The sequence below is a fragment of the Diadema antillarum genome, unplaced genomic scaffold (assembly GCF_040938485.1).
Source record: "Diadema antillarum isolate AM-2024a unplaced genomic scaffold, OU_Dant_1.0 scf00000045, whole genome shotgun sequence".
Lineage (NCBI taxonomy): Eukaryota > Metazoa > Echinodermata > Echinoidea > Diadematoida > Diadematidae > Diadema > Diadema antillarum.
The window spans coordinates 2,074,592-2,094,237 of NW_027270934.1; the positions used below are offsets into that span (position 1 = coordinate 2,074,592).

Below are 19,646 nucleotides of genomic sequence, written 5' to 3' on the forward strand. Positions count from 1 at the left end.
ACGAAAATGTGTCCATGATTTTTCATATCAGTTCACAACGCTCAAGAAGTGCCCGTCGGCTCGTCTTCTACAGAAACCAGTAAGATGATAATTCAATATTGTATTTCATTTCGTTTTGTATATTTCATTTTTCCACTTTTCGAAAATGTTAGGCATGCATTTCATGTGACTACTCATCTTAGAAATGATTTACTTACGCTCACCGAACTAACTTTCATCACTTGGATTTGACCATGATTAATGTAGGTCCTAATATTGGAAAAGGTGATACATGGAGTTTTACAAACCGGCCGTTATCATCATGAACAATTCAATTCAATTCAATTCAATTCAATAGAACATTTATTTCCAGATCAATTCGTGTAACAATAGTAACAATTCAGTAATGACAAACTGGAGGTGACAACTCAGTAAGCACAGCTTGAAGTGAGTGCACCTTTAACATTTGAAAACGTAGTTGAATCTGATTGAAACATAGCTAAAAACACATTAATATACATTTACAAGACGAAAATACAGATACACAAGAGACTAAAGCTGGCGATGCAGGAGGGAAAACAGATAGGAAGAAGGAAAAATAGAAAGAAAAGAAAAGAAGAAAGAAAGAAAAAAATACATTAAGGAGAGGTAAAGAGAGCCTAAACAAATATACACTTGTAATACTAAAACAAACAAGGCAACATTGTACATACATATACATGTATGATTCATTTTAGTAAATCAAGAGAAATTCAGCAGCCCTCACTATAAACAAGCGTAAGACAGGGGATATTAATATGTAAGAATGATGTTCTTCAGATTGGTAAATTGGCTTCGAAGCTTTATCTTCAGACAACGTCACAATTTCTTGGATTCCTTTTTCCCTTTTCCGCGTGTCCTGACAATCTTGCTTTTTTTCCATTCTCCAGTGTACATGTGCCTTGCCGATGAAATCTGGTGCGGCTCTCCCACCGAATCGTCACACTGTATTCCTGCCACCTGGCGGTGTGACGGAGAGCTAGACTGCTCAACAGCTGCAGATGAACGAGACTGCGACGGTAAGAGATAGACTTACAAACAAGCTTTCATCATTAACGGAAAAAGAAGGAGGAGGAGGAGGAGGAGAAGTAGAAGAAAGAAAGAAAGAAAGAAAGAAAGAAAGAAAGAAAGAAAGAAAGAAAGAAAGAAAGAAAGAAAGAAAGAAAGAAAGAAAGAAGGAAAGAAAGAAAGTTCAGCCTCATATGCAAATTAGATGACGCAATGATGTCGTGGTTTCAAAAGTCTCACATTGCTCATTCACTATGCTAATCTTACGACGCGCCTACAAGAAAAAAAAAAGTTGGTCAGCGCATGCGCCATGGAGTTGTTCCCAGTCAAGCTCGACCGTCATCCAATCCTGGAGGCGCGTAATTATAGCAGAGTAATGAATAGAAAGATTGCTATTGACTAACACACAAATCCGTTTCTATATTCCCCTTGTTGATATGAAATAAATGTGAGCAACAACAACAACAACAACAACAACAAAATCATTCGCTTTAAATCTTTTCGTGATGCAGCTTGTGGGGCAATAGAGCATAGTTGTTATTAAAAAGATACAAGATTCTAATGACATTCATCGTGCAGAAAGTAAGTTATTATTATCATTATTATCATTATTATTATTTATTCGGCTTTCAATCACAAACATCATATTACATTTTTCGAAATCAGAACATACACTTCTTCAGTTGATTACTTCATATCCTTAGCCCATGCATCCATAAATGCTATACCGATATCCCTGTTGAAACAAAATTTAATGACTTCCATTATTTTATAAGTCGAATTTTCGGTTGAAACTTCATTCAGTAATGGATTCCATTTGTCAGATTTGACTTTCTTTCTTAAGGTTGTTGTTGGTTTTTTTTTTTTACTTGATTTTGAACATGTTATTGCCCTCTAAATCCTCAACAGGTCCCACATTGGATTTCTCCGTGGAAGAGGCAATTTCTTGCGAAGCTTTACGGGAAAACTTCAACCAGTCGTGTACTCGAGGAGGACTCGACCGCAATCGCTGCGGGTACATCCCCAAGTGCCAGGCGGACGGAAAGCTATGGCTGCGACAGCAGTGTACGGTCGATAATCGAAGCTGTTGGTGCGTCGACACTCGGAATGGACGAACGGTGGCGGGCACATTTATGGGGGCGGACATTATCAGCGACGACATGTTGTTTATTAGCTGCCCGGCGTAATATTCACAGGTGAATAAAGTGAGATAATAATGATATACGTAATATATCTCTCACTGTGCGGGAAATTAAAAATCACTCCACGAAAAGACAAACATTATCTGGCTGAGCTTAAGTTATTTGCATTGAATGGTATTTGGGGTCAACAATTTAATGGGATGGGGTCCGCTCGAAATTGATTTATTCGGGCCTTGTTTAGTCATCATTATCATTCAATCGATATTCTTTTGGAGAAAGTCCACATTTTAAGGGCTGGAGAACTGATACAGCATATTATGCTCATTTCTATTCTCTTCTTTCTCCATTTCTCTCTCTCTCTTTCTGTCTTTCTCCAGCCCTCTATCCTCACATTCTCTCGTTCTAGCACAGCGTTCTGTTTGAAATTTTCACTTTCATTAAATCAGGAAGATATGACTTCTCCCTGATTAAACCATGTAGAATACAGTGCATGCTCCAGTTAAAACTTTTCTCTCCAGAAGAGTGTTTTTTCCTCTTGATATGTATCTATGTACTACATATTGTATCTACCTATCTAGGCCCTATTTATCTATCTATCTAGATATATGCATATAATTACATGGATAGAAAGAAAGAAAGAAAGATAGATAGATAGATAGATAGATAGATAGATCGATTGATAGATAGATAGATAGATAGATAGATAGATAGATAGATGAGACGGTAGTATTGCTCTGCTTCCTCTTTCATGCTTCATCTCTCTTTCCCCTCTCTCTCTCTCTCTCTCTCTCTCTCTCTATATATATATATATATATATATATATATCTCAATAATATCATATCTCTCACTTTCTATCTACAAATCATATACTATGTTTTTCTTTTTCTTTCTTTTTTCTCTTTTCCTTTATTCCTCAAAATATCTCTCCTTCTCTCCTTCCCGAGCCAAGGTAAATTTGCAGTGATGTCTTTTGTCTTACAGTAAATAATTGATGATTGTTCTGTGAAAAGTTCACTGTACCATGCGAACTACAAAGAAAAATTGATTTCACACACTAAATACTTCGACCTGGCAGGCTAAAAACTATCAACATGAATATGAGTGTGTTGGGCTTGGTTTTTTCAACTGTGTGATATTACATGTGTTAAAAAATTGTTAGTGTGGAATTGTCAAATATTCTATTGTGACATGCTTTTGTTTTGTTTTTCCATCTAAACCCTCCCCATGCCTATGCTATTTGATGCAAATTAAAAGAAAAAAAGTAAACATATGTGAGTCTCTGCAGACTTATCTTTTCTGCATGTTTCTCAAGTGCTACGTCAGAAGCTTTACCATTCCATCCAGCTTCTAACACTCAAAAACAGTATACATAAAAGCCACAGACCAATCAAGGGCAATGTAAATACACAAGGGAAAGTACACATAATACAGTAAATGTATATAGGCAATATTTATTTCAAAAAGTTCAAAACCAGAAAGGCATTAATAACTGTACAAAATTCCATGGGCAAATGCTTTTCTGCTTCTGAACCATAAATTATTTGATTTTAAACTTGGTATAAGATCATAGCACAAAAACATGATAATAAACAAACAATGTCTGTCCACCAGTTGTAACGCTTGATCTGATGCATTCCAATCTGGGGTGGTTAAACCCCAAAACACACAAAACTTTCCTGACATAAAACTGGATGCTGGTGCCCAAGTTTGTGTGATTGCAACAAAGAGTAGCTGCAGACTTAGTACTTTATGTATTGTAGTAAGAAGTGAAATGTACGAATTGTGACCTGCGTCCGTGTTTAACTTGATACATTATTTGTATATTATGTGTAACAGTAACACCAAGATAATGGATGTGATAAAATCATTTTTCACAGAAGTTGTCATCAATGTTTATAACGTCCACCATTTTCCACAACCTGTTGCCAACTCTGATCAAATCTTAGAAATGATGTACTGATGTAAAAAATTAGCACAACTCAGACATATATCACTCCAATCTATGTATCAAAATTTGATTCCAATGCACTTTTGGAATACAATTCAAACTCAAAAGATAAATAGTCATCATAGTTGCATCCCCTTGATACTTGATATTCAGGAATCCTAACAATGTGATTCACTATCTAAAAACAATGTTGATCATGAAATAATAAACTAATAAAAATTAGAAAGAGCCAAATGCAAGAGAAATTGATATGATAGAGAATTTGAAAGAAGCAATGCAATGAGAATATCAATTTGAGGATTAATTTCAGGTACGAAACATTAATTTTAAAAGAAATAAACCAAATGAAGTCATGTATTCAATCCTTCATATGACTAGAAATTCATTATAAAAATTACATCAAATCACCTTTGACAAGTGATGCCCAAATAACTTAAATGCAGAATCATACCTTTAAACCACTAAGAACATATCAGTTTTCACATTGTAACTTTCAAGTGGATATATCATACTCCGTACAGGTCAATAATCCAATTTATAGTTCATCAACTCAGAACCATGAAGGCGTCAACACAAGACTGCATGTGCTGACATTTTCTTCTTGTTTTTAATTTTGACTGACAATGTAAATATTTTATCTTTTTGCATTGAGATATTTTATATTGCTCTAGTATTAACATAATTGCTTTGGAAGTCAAAGAAATTCAGCACGGTATGACGTTATGACCAAGCACCAAACGCTTATAATGGAAGGTTTGAAAGGAAAAGAAAACACATAGCATTATTGTAGTCAAGCTACAATATTCTGCCATGTTAACAACTGCATGAAACTTTTTGCTCCACAATTCACTTCATACCACTATGTTTTTGATTCATTCATAAAGTTCAGTTACATAGCCTGTGGAACTTAATAATTTGTATAAGTGCAAAAAGTGACATAAAACAAGCTTGATTAACAAACTTATTTTTACTGTGTACAGTATACATGAAGTATCATATCTATATGTATGTACTGTTGTGTAAAGAATCCTGGAATTAAATTCTCAGATGCAATTGTAAAGTTTGTATTGATGGTAACTGCAGCTCGAAAATTATAGTGACTCCATTAATATTTGTAACTGTGTGCAAATATCTGTGTATCTAACTACTCTTTCTGGGAATATGGTACACACAAACTACACCACAAAAATATGTCAATTTTGTATAACAAAAACAGTACCACATGGGAAGCACCTTAAGTCAAACAGTCACTCTTCTGATACTAGTAGCAAACATTACATACCACACTTATTTTGATAAACACATAAAGACAAAATGAAAAGAGTAATAGAAATATAATCTGCTATTCAATTTCTCCGGCTTTCGGGGATATGAAATGACAAATATTGGATCTCATACTTTTGCATATGTTTCCTGTTGGTGGTAGACCCTGCATAGACCAATTATTGCTATTGTTGAACACAAGCCTGTCCTGATAAAAGAGGACAGATATGTAAGCTATGCAGAGCATATCATCAAAAGTAAGTACCTTTCTACAGCTTACTGTGTTTGTTTTGAAGCCAGTTCTTGTATGCAAGATAAAATAGCAACAGAAACCGTGACTTCATCACTATCAATACTTGCAAAATGTCTCTAAAGATTGGCTGATAGATTGAATTATTTTGCATGACTTCTGGTTATACATTACTCTCGATTTCAACATATCTAATACTGGTTGACAATACTATGAAAGTGTGGACATTTGTGAATGTTGTTTTTTTTTTCTCTGAATATACACTACCAGATTTGAGTAATCTGATTCTGTTACGGTCAAAAAAGGCACAAACCCATGTCCATAAGTATGCAGACTATATCAACTCCTATGTATTCTTTAATTTGACTTCCACTATCCTTATAATGGTACAGTCTGTTCTTTACCCTTTCAGACACTTGCATGTCATATTTCAAAACCATGTCTGTCACTATTTCTGCTTCATATCATATCTGATACTATATTGCGAAGTCTATCTAATATTTATTCAGTTACCTAGACAACTGACATCGCCAACAAATGGGTGGACAGACAAACGGATTGTAAACTGACAAACACTTATGATATACATTACATCCAAGGTGGGGTTCAGAAGTCTCATCACACACGTGGTTTCTAAGACAAATCCAACAAGGATCGGTTCCTTGTGGTACCTTCCACCATTAGTCAAAAGAATGCCTAATACTCTACTGAAGTGATGCCACTGATCAATTTAAGATCCTCACAGTTCCTTTTCCTATATCCTTGCATTATTTTTGCCTTGCACTTAACCCATAGAGGATGGTTTGATTTTGCTGCAACACACATTTCCCATAGACGCTTGCCCAAGTATATTCGGGACTCGCCCTCAATGGGTTAAAAAAGAGCATGAGTGAGAAATAAAGTGGATCGGGTATGATGTGTGTACAATCACTTATTTTGGGACATACACAAGCACAAAAGATAAATGGCTCTCTCAATATCTATAGGAAGCTTTGCTATTCGGGAGCTTTTGATTTTTGCGACGGGGACGTTCAGAGAGAAAAAAACATGTCTTGAGCATGCGCAGTATCACATATCAAAGTTGATCTATTGATAGCTTGTGTCATCTCAGTTTTCACTACGCATTATTGGCTATTTTTACATCTGCTCAATTCACGATGTAGAGAGCTACTTGATGCACCAATCACATGGGGGCACCATTTTATTTTTTGTAGGTTGTGTCTCAGCGTAATCTAAAGCTGCTTTTCAATACGACTCAGGGAAGAGGAGAACGTCCAGCTCAAGTGTCGTCTCAAACGTCCGCACCGGAAATCTAAAGCTCCCTATTACATGGGAGGAGGCAGAGAGAGTAGAAACCCCAGGACGGATCTGTGACAAAGAAACGCTACAGAAGTCACTCTCAATGCCCCCTGCCACACCCACTCCTGTATCCCATAGCAACGCAAAGTTACCCTCATTAAGGGTAGTCCCATCAGCTGCAACATCACTCTTCAGGCAAAATCAGCAACTGCCAGACATCCCAAAAACTTGTCTCTGAGCACAGCACAGAATTCATATTGAGAGTTAAACATAGTTACACAAACAAGTGATATATAAAGTTGCCATTTGCTATGTACAGGATGAAACCGATGGGAAATCGTCAAATATACAGGTATGAACAGTTCTCATTATATTTGATTGGGCTAGGGAATGTCTGTCATTCTAAGACCTTAGCTAGAGATGAGATGGCTTTCTTGGAGCCCGATGAGGTGCCAAGGTAGGCGTGGCAAGTGATCTTCATATGGGCGCGGCTGACTTCGTTGATGTCTTTTAGCTGTGCGAGGTCCATCCGGTACCAGTCGTGCTTGGTGCGGTTGGCGTCGTACTTCTGCCTGTCCTGGGAATTGCTGCTGTATTTTGTATGCAGATCCTCCCTATGGTGGCCAAAAGTGTCAAATACCAATCAAGATCTTCAAAATCTCTTCTTTCATGGCTCTTTGTTGCTGGACCTACAATGTAAAAACTTTTCAAGAGATCTGTAAAATTTGGCACTATGAAAACCTGCCGATTATCAGGCTGTCCATAATCAACCTGATAATCACCTGAAAATAATGCTTTTCTTGTTTCATTCCACTTTAAAAGTTCCTGACTAAATACATTTGTACTGTTTTGTATTTTTACTTAGTAACAGCTGATGAATGAATAAAATAAACTGAACGCCCACACAAAAGCTTCACAATAAGAAACACAATTCAAACATGGGCTTTAATACTTTTTATACATGAAATCATTGATATACTGGTCCATTTCAAACATTTCTTTGAATTCCACAGGATAGCATTTTATCAATTTGAATCAGACAGGCCTATACTCCCTTTTTGTGCCTATAATCTGTTATTCCTTGACAAGCATTTTCTGGCTCTACAACAATACTTTGGCTTTCAGGGTTACAATCGATCTCAAGGAAGTAATACCATGTACCAAATTGTGACTCAATAGTTGAAATGGGAATGAAATTCTACAGAAAATATCAACCATCAACATTTTCAAGACTGTCTCTGTGGTGGCCCCAGTTGGCTTACCTGAGTTTGGGGACATCCCCCCAGTTCAGCTGTCTTTCCTTCGCCATCTGGGGTCGGTTGAACTTGACCACTGGCCACTTGGGTAGCCTGGTGCTCCCCTTGGCTTCCCGGGCCTTCTCCCCACGGACTATCTTGGGACTATAAGCAGAATCAGAGCACAGACATCCATAAACAAATATACAATATCATATTTTGATTCATTTATTTGAGGTCTTGCATTAGTACTCTGTGACAGTGCAGAAATGTAATGGTATCTAGCTGCATGCTGTATGGCATATTGGACATTCCATATTGTATCTTTGGAATTGACTACATACATACATAAGAAGTGGTCCATCTTTGGGATTTTTTTTTTCAAATCAAATCTGAAATCATATTTGTGAAACTGTTATATTTTTGCTCTACCTCTTTGTTTTCAATTGTTGTAATTTCATGTTTTCTTCAATGTTGGCTTGTTTTTGCACTTTGACTATGAACTGTGTGGCACGGCACTTTGAGCACCCAGCTAAGGTACAATAGATATAAATACTTATTATCATCTTTGTCCTTATCAATAACAGTGCCACCAAAACCATTACTGCAATCATCACCATGATCATCACCATGATCATCATCATTATCATTATCATTATCATAATTATCATTATACACCAAGCAACAGTCCTGCTCATCAACTTGTGTACAATCCAACATCATCATCATCATCACAATCATTGCCATCATCATTATCACCATAACCATCATCATCACCATCTTCATCACTGGCATCATCATTGTCGACATCATTATCAAGCATCATGCACCTGTCCTGCCTATCAACTTGTACATACAATCTGCCATGTATATCAAGGAACTTACACAGCATGTTCCTCCCTGGGAGACCTGGGTGTGGAAACTGGTACTGCATCCAGGGACCTGTAGAATGGCAACAGAGAGGACATAATTTAGTATCATCTATTATGGAGATAATGGTATGATGACAAATGATCCATCCCATTTTACTGATGAACAATATAGGGAGATGGCACTGAGTTGTGTCTGTGATGTATTACAGCATCATGGGCAGGGCTGGAGCAACCGGGGCCAAGCTCAGGCCCCCCCACACTTTTCCCCCCTAATATCTAGGAATACGTAGGGTCTTACCACTTGGGGCCCCCCAATTTTTTTTTTTTACCCGGGGAAGTGGCACCATAAAAATGCGGTTTAGCTTCTTCTATTTTTTCTGCTTGTCAGCTGATTAAAGTGCGATGAAATTTTTTTTTTTTTGCTTTTTATTTGATTAACCCCCAGTAGTGGCACCAGAAAACAACAATTAAGCCTTTTTTTCTGTTTTCGCTTGTCAGTCGGTAAAATCCGGAAGTGGTGCAAGAAATATAAACTAGCTGCCCCCCCCCCCACCCCCATTTTAAAAATGCAGCATAGCCCTGAGAAGGAAATCTACGACAACTGGTGACTCAAGCCTAGCAAGTACATGCAAAAGCTTGCATGTCACTGACTAGCAAACCAGAAGTTGGCCTACAGTCAACTCCGCATACATTGATGGTGCACATGTTATGTTGAATAACTAGCTAAATCGATGAAAATAAAAAGTCACAATTCACATTCATAGCATCACATGTGCTATTCCTCTCACAAAAAAGTCGAAATATATTCCCTTTGTTTTCCTCAGACACATCAAGATAGACTTCTGCACAGTTGACTGTATAACAGGTACGTAGAGAACAAATATACAGTTTTCAAAATGGCTTTCATGTGCAAAAGTTTGAAATGAGCTTTGTTATTTGAACATTGTAGATCTATTTTGTAAAAATCATTACATATGGGCAAGGTCCATAAGTTTTCAAGAGATTAGACAAATAGAATATGAATCTGAATCAGCAGAAAGGTAAACAGTTGCTATGTTAAAAGTAAACAACATTTCTTGAGTGAGTGTTTTTTTCCCCTCATCTATATGTGTGCAAGTGGTGGTGAGCATTGTGGGTTGGGTGACTGGCTACTTTTAACAGCCCAAATGCAGCATGCACAAAGAAATTATTCCAAAGTTCTAGTCTATGTACCACTTTGGTTTCTGTATGCCATCACAGACATGTGTGTCAACGATTTCAAGAATGGGCAAGGGTATCTATATATCATACTCACTCGTCCATATTGTGGGATATCTCTGGATCGACGATACCAATTGCTGTCTTCCTGGTGATGTAACCATGGCGAACATGTTCAGGCTGAAAACAGGAAAAAAAAAATTGGACGTGTTGCATTTACAAACTGTATCCTTCAGATATGTGATATAATATTGATGATTTATTGCTTTTCCTCATTTCAATTAGCAGACCCCAACAACAGTAAAAAAAAATGATGTGATCCAAATTCAACCACACACTGCTAGACTGGAAACTGCAAACGAAGAGTTTGTTCGCAAAAACCGATAAGTCCATTTTTTAAGATTTTGAAGTACGGTCTCTGTCATAAAGTACAAAATATCACCTTTTGAATGATATATTGGTCACTACATATAAAGGTACATTTTTGAAGTTATGGTCAAAAAGAAGCAACAATTTTCTTATTATTCTCTTTATTTTTCTTGACCTTTAATCGCAAATATCTCCATTTGGCAGATTATATGGACTTATCGGTTTTTGCGAACAAACTCTTCAAATACTGGTACAGAGGGTCTGAGGTACACTTGTAGTCTTCACTTCAAGTGGATTAGATATTCAGCCCAAACTGCACTAAAGTACACAGGCAAGCGGCATAATCTATCTCACATCTTTGCTTCAAATTGTGAGTGTACAGTCAAACTGGTGATGCATCATTTTTTTTTATATCAATCAAACACAACTTTCTATGGCTATAGGCCTGTTCAAAGCTGCTGATATACTTTCATAAATTCTAGTATAAGGCACACTGTTGCAAAATTCTGGAAAATGCGAAACAATTCTGGATTAACAGACTATTACACGAAACAGAACAGAAAATAAAATATAGTACACTGAAAAAAAAATTAAGTGAGATCGAAGCATTGACATAATTAAAGCTGTGTATTCATCCTAACTATAGATTACAACTGCCACTGGAGTAAGAAGACATCCCCTAAAACTCCCCCCAAAACTACATGTAATGTGCTCCTGCTATGTTGACATGCCAATATTGTTTGTTACTACTACTGTGGAGTCAATAATCATATTGAATGAGCTCTTGCATTGGGTCTTTGGATATAAATCCCTTTAAGGTTTCAGTTCGTGAATTGATAGATTACTCACATAATCCAGTAGAAAGCTGACGGTGTACGTGTTGTAGTAGGGCTCTAAGCTGGTCCAGATGAAGGGGGTGTATTCCTTGCTGTAAAACAAAATTTAAAACTTAAAATGTTGGACATCTGTGAAAGTTTGCATTCTGAACTATAATCTAAAGACTCGGAAGAATATCAATAAATATAGTATATTCATCGAGCAAAAAAAAAAAGAGAAAAAAGATCAACCTAGTATGGGCAGGCTATCATTACAATGTAGGTGACTCGGGAATTCTATTGCCTTTGTTAGGACAATCTCCTGCACTCATTCTCAACTCCTGCAATATGGACCACGGCAGGGCAATATATTTCAATGTGACGCTCAAGGGTAACTAATATCCTATGATTATCTTTCATTATGAGAAATATCACACTGACATTGAATATGACCACACCTGACTTGTTTCAGTATCAGAAATCAGAAGCAGAGTCAAATGTCATAACCAGATAATCACATGATTGATGGGCAGCCTTTTACTTTGAACACAAAAGCAACTCACTAGATGTCAAACAGTGGCGGATCCAGGAGGGGGCACACCGGATACGTGCCCCCCCCCCCTCTTTAGATTTGTTTTTGAACAAAAGAAATAAAAAGAAATAGAATAAAGGGGGGCATGCAGCCCTATAATTTTGCGTTCAGAATCTATTTTTTTAAAGAAACCATTCTGGACAGCCAATTGTATTGCACTTAAGCCTTTTTTTTTCTTGTTAGGTGATTAACCCCAGAAGTGGTATGATAAAATACCGGTTCAGGTCTTTTTTTCTTTTCTTTTTTTTTGCTTAGTGGCACCAGAAACATAAACTGCTTTGCACTCAGCCCTTTAGGAATTCCTGGATCTGCTGCGGTGTCAAATCAGTATGGATAATGGATCTTTTTTCTTCTTCATTTTTTTAGATGCACTGGTTCTTTTTTTTTCCTGCGTAAAGATATCAAGCGTAAACAAGTCACAGGACCTGTTGAGTTAGACCCTCGCAATTAGAATTAAAGGGACTCACTATTCGGGATGTTTGATCCTTGTCTTTTCTACATCCAGGCTGTCACGGAGACGGTTGAACTCTGCCGCAATGAAAGCCTTATTCCTCTTGTCTCTTGGGCTGGCTTCATCTGATTCTAAGATCAAACAGAAACAAATGGAAATGTTAGTCAAATGCTAAACATTTTTAATCTGTCAAGTCTTAAGAAACCATACATCTGTGTTTCTATGCTGTATTTTGTCTATTTTGATATCCACCATTCATTGCCAGTATTTGAGTTCTATTCTGGTCTTACATGTATACCACTGTTTATCTAAGTTGAAGAACTATCAAAGCCTGTAAAATCTTGATATCCATAACCAGATGCATGGACTGGTAATACATTTTAGATGATTGAAATCAATCTTTTTGCAATGTAGAACAAATCTTTGCTTTTGTTTCCGATTTTGAGTAAATTTAATGACTTGTATCAGTTCCATCTAATTTTTGAAATTTCATACCAAAGTTATCAAGTTATTAGAGTGGCATCATAACTGAGCAAGTTTCATTGTGATGAAATGAAGAATTTATTTACCTTTTGCCCCCTCATCTTTCTTCTCTTTCTCCGCTGGAGGCTGTTCCTCTGCTTGCTGTTCTTGTGAAACCTGAAATCATAACGTCAGAAAAATACATACACTGACTGACTGTACAATCGCACATTTTATATACCAATACAGTATCAAGATACAGTTGTACTTTATAGAAAGAGTTCATTTCAAACAGTTGGCCCACTTGAACATTTCTTTTTATAGGATAGTGGTAACTCAACCGTGTACAGGAGTGTACACAGAGATAGACAGAGAGAGGGGGAGGGCAAGTGGAGAGGGAGAGAGGGGGGCAGGTGGAGAGTCGTATTCTTTATCATACAATTGTACATTCTGCATTAATTTAGTGCATGAATACATGTTGCATTCACTGAGACTACACAGCTGATCAATTGTTGTCTTGCTGTTGTTGTGGTAACTGCACGCTACAGTTGAGAGCACTTTGTTAAGTACTCAAAACACGGTCATGGCCTGTACTAATTGCTGGATGAACAGGGCTATACAGTGTGACGGTTAATGAAACATGAAATGTCAAATACCACAGAAGGAAGCTAATTAATGAGACTTTACAAAATGTACATTAAATATATAATGAGATTGACTGACAGACAGACAGACAGTGGATACAGCAGATGAAGAGAGTAGTGAAGAAAGATGAACAGTGACTCATTCAATCAAAATTTATAAGCAGTGGCAGATCCAGGGAGGACCACACTAGGCCCCCTTTATTTTTTGTTGAAACATAAGAAATAAAAAGAAAAAATGGGAGAGGGGTGTGTGCTCCCCCCCCCCTTTAATTTTGTAAACGCGCCCCCTCTTTACGGAATTCCTGGATCCGCCCCTGATAAACCTTCTCTAAACATACAAGTGGCAATACAAAAGCATCATTATTATGGTCTGGGACTGCTCAGTATGTACGCTTCGGATATATCTTGTGCATTAAAATATGCATATTGCGAAAACAACAGGTGATGAACTATAGCAGTGAGTGGGTTCATTTATACATACCCAGCATTGAAAAGACTCATTTGCATTTGAAATTAATCTATGAGACCTACATGTATAATATTCAAAACATTGCTTGTCGGCTTTTCATTCAATAAACCACAACAGAATATTTCCTGTGTTGAGCATTGTCAAATTTCTAACAGTGTGTCGCCGGCTATAGGTGAGGTTAATCTTGCTAATCGCTTTAAAGGGCAGGTGTCAGAGATGATATCTAACCTGGGAATCCATCCCTTTGCGAGTGATCACACATAATGTAGTCTAATGTATATTGATACGTAGCTTTAATTGCTGTCAATACAGTTGGAAGTCGGTAGATAAGCAAATTAACCGATTGGAAAGAGTATACCAGAAGTACCATAATCAAGCCCCCATTATAAATGCTCACTTAATAATAGATCATGATGACCGAGTGTACTCTTCTCTCACACCTGTGCGGACTACAGTTTGTACGAGCTCATTACCTCTCACTTTGTTACTTGAGTGATTGTACTGCCAAAGAAATGTTCACCCATTCCATACTTACATTGTAAAGGACCCTTTATGGTTTGTCAATGGCAATGCATTCTATCAGTTAAAGGTCCTGTTTACCTTTGAGAGCAGTGATTTAAAAAATGTTCAAGATACATATCACTTTCATGCATACAACAGTTTGTATGTCAGTTGTATCACAAAACATCCTATCATACACTTTTATGTACATAAAATTTTGCAATAGAGCCTAAAATACTGTATGGAGGTATCACTATCTTTATTAATCCCTAACTGTCGACAGTTTAGTCTGGAAACATTTTTATTATAACTATTGTTCACATTTTAATGATACTTAACATCGATTATACTGGTTCAAATTTTTACACTGGTTGTTTCTATCCCAAACTCACATTCTAGAACTATTTTGAAGCACTAATGCTGAGCTTTTGTTTCATCTGTAAATGGTAAATAACGTGTAGCGGTTTCCAATATTTCTGTATTTTTTACTGTCTGGCTGCCGTCAATTATGCTGTCTGACAGCAGCATTCTGTCAACATCCACGCGAACTTTCTTTGTGCGCCGACACATGACAGGTGCGCACTACATTCTCCGCCTTTGTCATCGTGCCGAGGTACGCGTATTTCACATTCCAACAGTAGTCGGATTTTCATAAACACACCCCTTGTTTTGCTGTCACGGAAACAAGCTACCAATTAGTGGCGAGCTGTACACCTTCATCAGCCAATTACCACTCTCAAAGCTCCTGCCCGTGACACGTTTTCTCCGATCACGCTGTTTCATTTTCCACGCTTCCTCACTTCACGATTAGCTTTCATCCTGAGAGCACGTTCTAATCGTTGGAGTCACTCACGTCCGCATATCACGTCCGTATATTACTTCCCACGTCTTTTCTCGCGCACGATACCTCGCGCCGTGGACTGTCATTTCTTACGGATTATTACATTTCATACGGAATATTACACTTCCTTGGATTTCATACCTCGCGACATTCGCTCCTTTTTATATCGCGACTCGCCCTTTCTTCATGCTCTACACTCCAACCTGGGGATTTTCTGTGTAGCTGCATCCAACGCGATTCGCGTCGTTACATCGCTGCATCGGTCCTGCTAGCGTGCTGTCGGTGGTGTGCAGACTCTATCAGGGACCTCGCAGTTCTTCGACCCAGCGCTCCAGCGGTGGATTCTACCCTCGCTTGTGCTAGCCGCGGCACCCGGAGGCTACTCCACGCTGTCGCTGGATCATTTGTACATATTTATATGGGACACTGTCGTCTTCGGACACCCTAAGTGCATTCGGAGTTAGTCCATATTATTTCGGGAAGTGCAATACCCATTTCAAGGACACTGTTCACCTCTACTGGTGCCCTGGTGTTTTCTACAGTCCATACACTACTGTCATACGTTCGGCTACCATTCCTGCTGGTGGTACCTTACTTCAACCCTGTCGTCCCGTTAGCCACTCGGTGAGTAATTGTTAGGTATTACATCATAGGCCCGTACCATAATACCTACATTGGTGACCCCGACGTGATCGTATAGCTATATAGGGCCAACTTCACGTCTCATTCTACATTCTCACCCTTCACTTCGACGAATACAATGGCTACCACCAGCCCCCCGGCGGACGTAATAGCGAACCTCACGGCGCAGGTCCTGCTGCTAACAGAGCAGCTGTTCATACTGGTACTATAGTGGTAGCACGCATGGACGAACTACGGTGTCGGCGAACGTCACGCCGTTCGCAACGGAAATACCGTCCTCGTCCTCGTCAGCGGTCCAGATGCGGCAACCGCGGCCATGGAGGCGGGCCGCGCAGTGCGCCGCGGAAGCGAACCCCTTCCCAAATCCGACACGCTGGCAGTGAGTGCTACTTCCATTGGAAGTTTGGCGACGCCGCCCGGCAGTGCTGCTCACCCTGCTCGCGGCGAAAAAGTCCAATCACTTCCAACACGCCAGGGAAACAGCCCAGCCCCAGTCAGAGATCAGCGGCGACGAGCCCCTCTGGCAGCGACACAACTGGTCGCCGATCTCCCACCTCGGATCGACATCACCGGGCTGTACGGAACACCACATCCCACGCTCCCGCTCGTCCACACAACTCCACGCGTGATCCCAAGCATCTCACTCTGGAGGTCAACGCCAGGAGGGAGACAGCCACGAGCGTTCCGCCCACCACACCACGGCAGCAGCCTACGCCTGTCCCTGCCAGGAGCCCGGCGAGCACACCGAGCGTCCAGCTTACCACACCGCGGCAGCAGCCTATGCTTGCCCCTGCCAGGACTCCGGCGGATATACCGAGCGTCCTTCTCACCACACCGCGGCAGCAGCCTACACAACCGCAGCAGACGACACTGCGGCAGTCAACACCACCCCAGCAGCCAACACGTGCACAACCGCAGCACGAGCTGCCAACACGAACGGCACGCACTGGCGGTAAGCACGTACACTGGCCAGCCCATTACGTACAATACAGATACTTCGACACGTGAAATTTTCAACCCCTACTTCCTTCACATTTCTCACAATCGATCGCTCATCTTTAGTCTTCACTCCATTGACTCCTCCACTAGCGATCTGGAAGGGGGCTAAATGTAGCGGTTTCCAATATTTCTGTATTTTTTACTGTCTGGCTGCCGTCAATTATGCTGTCTGACAGCAGCATTCTGTCAACATCCACGCGAACTTTCTTTGTGCGCCGACACATGACAGGTGCGCACTACATTCTCCGCCTTTGTCATCGTGCCGAGGTACGCGTATTTCACATTCCAACAGTAGTCGGATTTTCATAAACACACCCCTTGTTTTGCTGTCACGGAAACAAGCTACCAATTAGTGGCGAGCTGTACACCTTCATCAGCCAATTACCACTCTCAAAGCTCCTGCCCGTGACACGTTTTCTCCGATCACGCTGTTTCATTTTCCACGCTTCCTCACTTCACGATTAGCTTTCATCCTGAGAGCACGTTCTAATCGTTGGAGTCACTCACGTCCGCATATCACGTCCGTATATTACTTCCCACGTCTTTTCTCGCGCACGATACCTCGCGCCGTGGACTGTCATTTCTTACGGATTATTACATTTCATACGGAATATTACACTTCCTTGGATTTCATACCTCGCGACATTCGCTCCTTTTTATATCGCGACTCGCCCTTTCTTCATGCTCTACACTCCAACCTGGGGATTTTCTGTGTAGCTGCATCCAACGCGATTCGCGTCGTTACATCGCTGCATCGGTCCTGCTAGCGTGCTGTCGGTGGTGTGCAGACTCTATCAGGGACCTCGCAGTTCTTCGACCCAGCGCTCCAGCGGTGGATTCTACCCTCGCTTGTGCTAGCCGCGGCACCCGGAGGCTACTCCACGCTGTCGCTGGATCATTTGTACATATTTATATGGGACACTGTCGTCTTCGGACACCCTAAGTGCATTCGGAGTTAGTCCATATTATTTCGGGAAGTGCAATACCCATTTCAAGGACACTGTTCACCTCTACTGGTGCCCTGGTGTTTTCTACAGTCCATACACTACTGTCATACGTTCGGCTACCATTCCTGCTGGTGGTACCTTACTTCAACCCTGTCGTCCCGTTAGCCACTCGGTGAGTAATTGTTAGGTATTACATCATAGGCCCGTACCATAATACCTACATACGCCTTTAAAATAATTAGTTCTTCTGTTTTTAGCTTGGTTGATATGCATTAGAATGGCTGGAATGTAACTAAACAAGATATACGATGTACTAATATACAGTGTACATCATACTGTACATTGTACAACTATATACAAGAGTATTTTGGGGACAAAAAAAGAAGAAGAAATGATGGCACTAATACTAGTATACAGTATGATCAGCTGACGTTAAATAGGAGTAATGGTTGCTCTTCACTTGTTTAATGTCATGCTAGGAATTGAAGTACAAGGTTGTGATTGATTGTCACACTTTTTTTCCTTCTTATTGTTGGCCTTTGATACAAAATTTACAATGTACCTTTTTCATGATCTTGGTTCTTTGCTATAAATAGTAATGCTTCAAAATGTGTACTTTCCGTATGTAATGGATGCATGCTCTTTAAACTACAGTACCTCAATTGGGCATTAAGGGTTCAACAAGTGCATAGTACACTGTATCTCAGCCTGAACCCATTTTCTGTTTAAACATAGAACTATCACTATATACAGAACATGCTCAGTGATGTTAACATTATACCGGTACACTGTATGTATGCAATTGGGACCAGAATGTGCAATACTATACACAAAAGTGCAAGTTGATAATAATAGGTTGTATTCATAATGAAAGAAGTGTGGTACATGTAGCACAAATTGTAAACGTGCACACTGTTTGGAAAATGGCATTCAATCCAAAATATTAAATGTATTCCTATACATGCCAGTAATTGTAAAACAATTACACATGATGAGTCATTTTGGAAATACTTGTTAAACCCATACCCATTTTTTTTTTCCCCAGCAAAGTATCAATTTGACGAGCTGGTTGATTGTGTATTTGAACTTTGGGACATGTGTGAGGCCACTAATTTTATGAGTGATGGTGCATGCAAGACGGATCCCCATGCAAGACATACATTTGTATATTTTACACAATAGTACATACAGTAGGCCTATACATGTACAATTGTATGTTAAGAAGAACATGGCATACATTAAATTGTACATGTACTTTTGAGCTTCTTTACTAGATAAGTAATCATTGCAACCAAGCATCAATTCATCCACTTATTTCTGTTTACTTGGTGAGCAGGATAACTCATTCATATACACTATACACTATACAAGTTACAACAGAAAGCTACACAGCACAAGAACTGCGGACGGTCTATTCCACATACATTGTACGAACACTCTGAAACTTCACAAAGAAAAAAAGAAAGTGCGTAGAGACAAAGAAATAAGAACTACTTACTTCTTCTTTTTCTTGATCTGACATGTTTATGATATTTCCGTCTGACACGATGCAATTATTTGTCCACACCTCCAAATCGTGTTCTAAACTGCAAGACAGAGTGGGTTTGTGCACCTGTTGCAGTTGTTGGTAGGGGTAAAGTTGCGTTGCGATACTGCGAAACAGGGGCAAAGTTCCAGCGAG

At 39.4% G+C, this 19,646-nt stretch overlaps 1 protein-coding gene across 1 annotated transcript; it reads right to left on the reverse strand.

Annotated features, from left to right (window-relative positions):
* Positions 1-7,326: 7,326 nt before the first annotated feature.
* LOC139714565 (uncharacterized) lies at positions 7,327-19,588 on the reverse strand. Its single transcript, XM_071626260.1, has 8 exons — positions 19,464-19,588; positions 13,030-13,099; positions 12,477-12,591; positions 11,452-11,530; positions 10,331-10,413; positions 9,050-9,106; positions 8,192-8,329; positions 7,327-7,543 (listed from the first exon to the last, which is right to left on the reverse strand). The coding sequence occupies exons 1-8, from the start codon at positions 19,485-19,487 to the stop codon at positions 7,327-7,329; spliced, it is 783 nt and encodes a 260-aa protein (XP_071482361.1). The 5' UTR covers positions 19,488-19,588.
* Between the last annotated feature and the right edge of the window lie 58 nt (positions 19,589-19,646).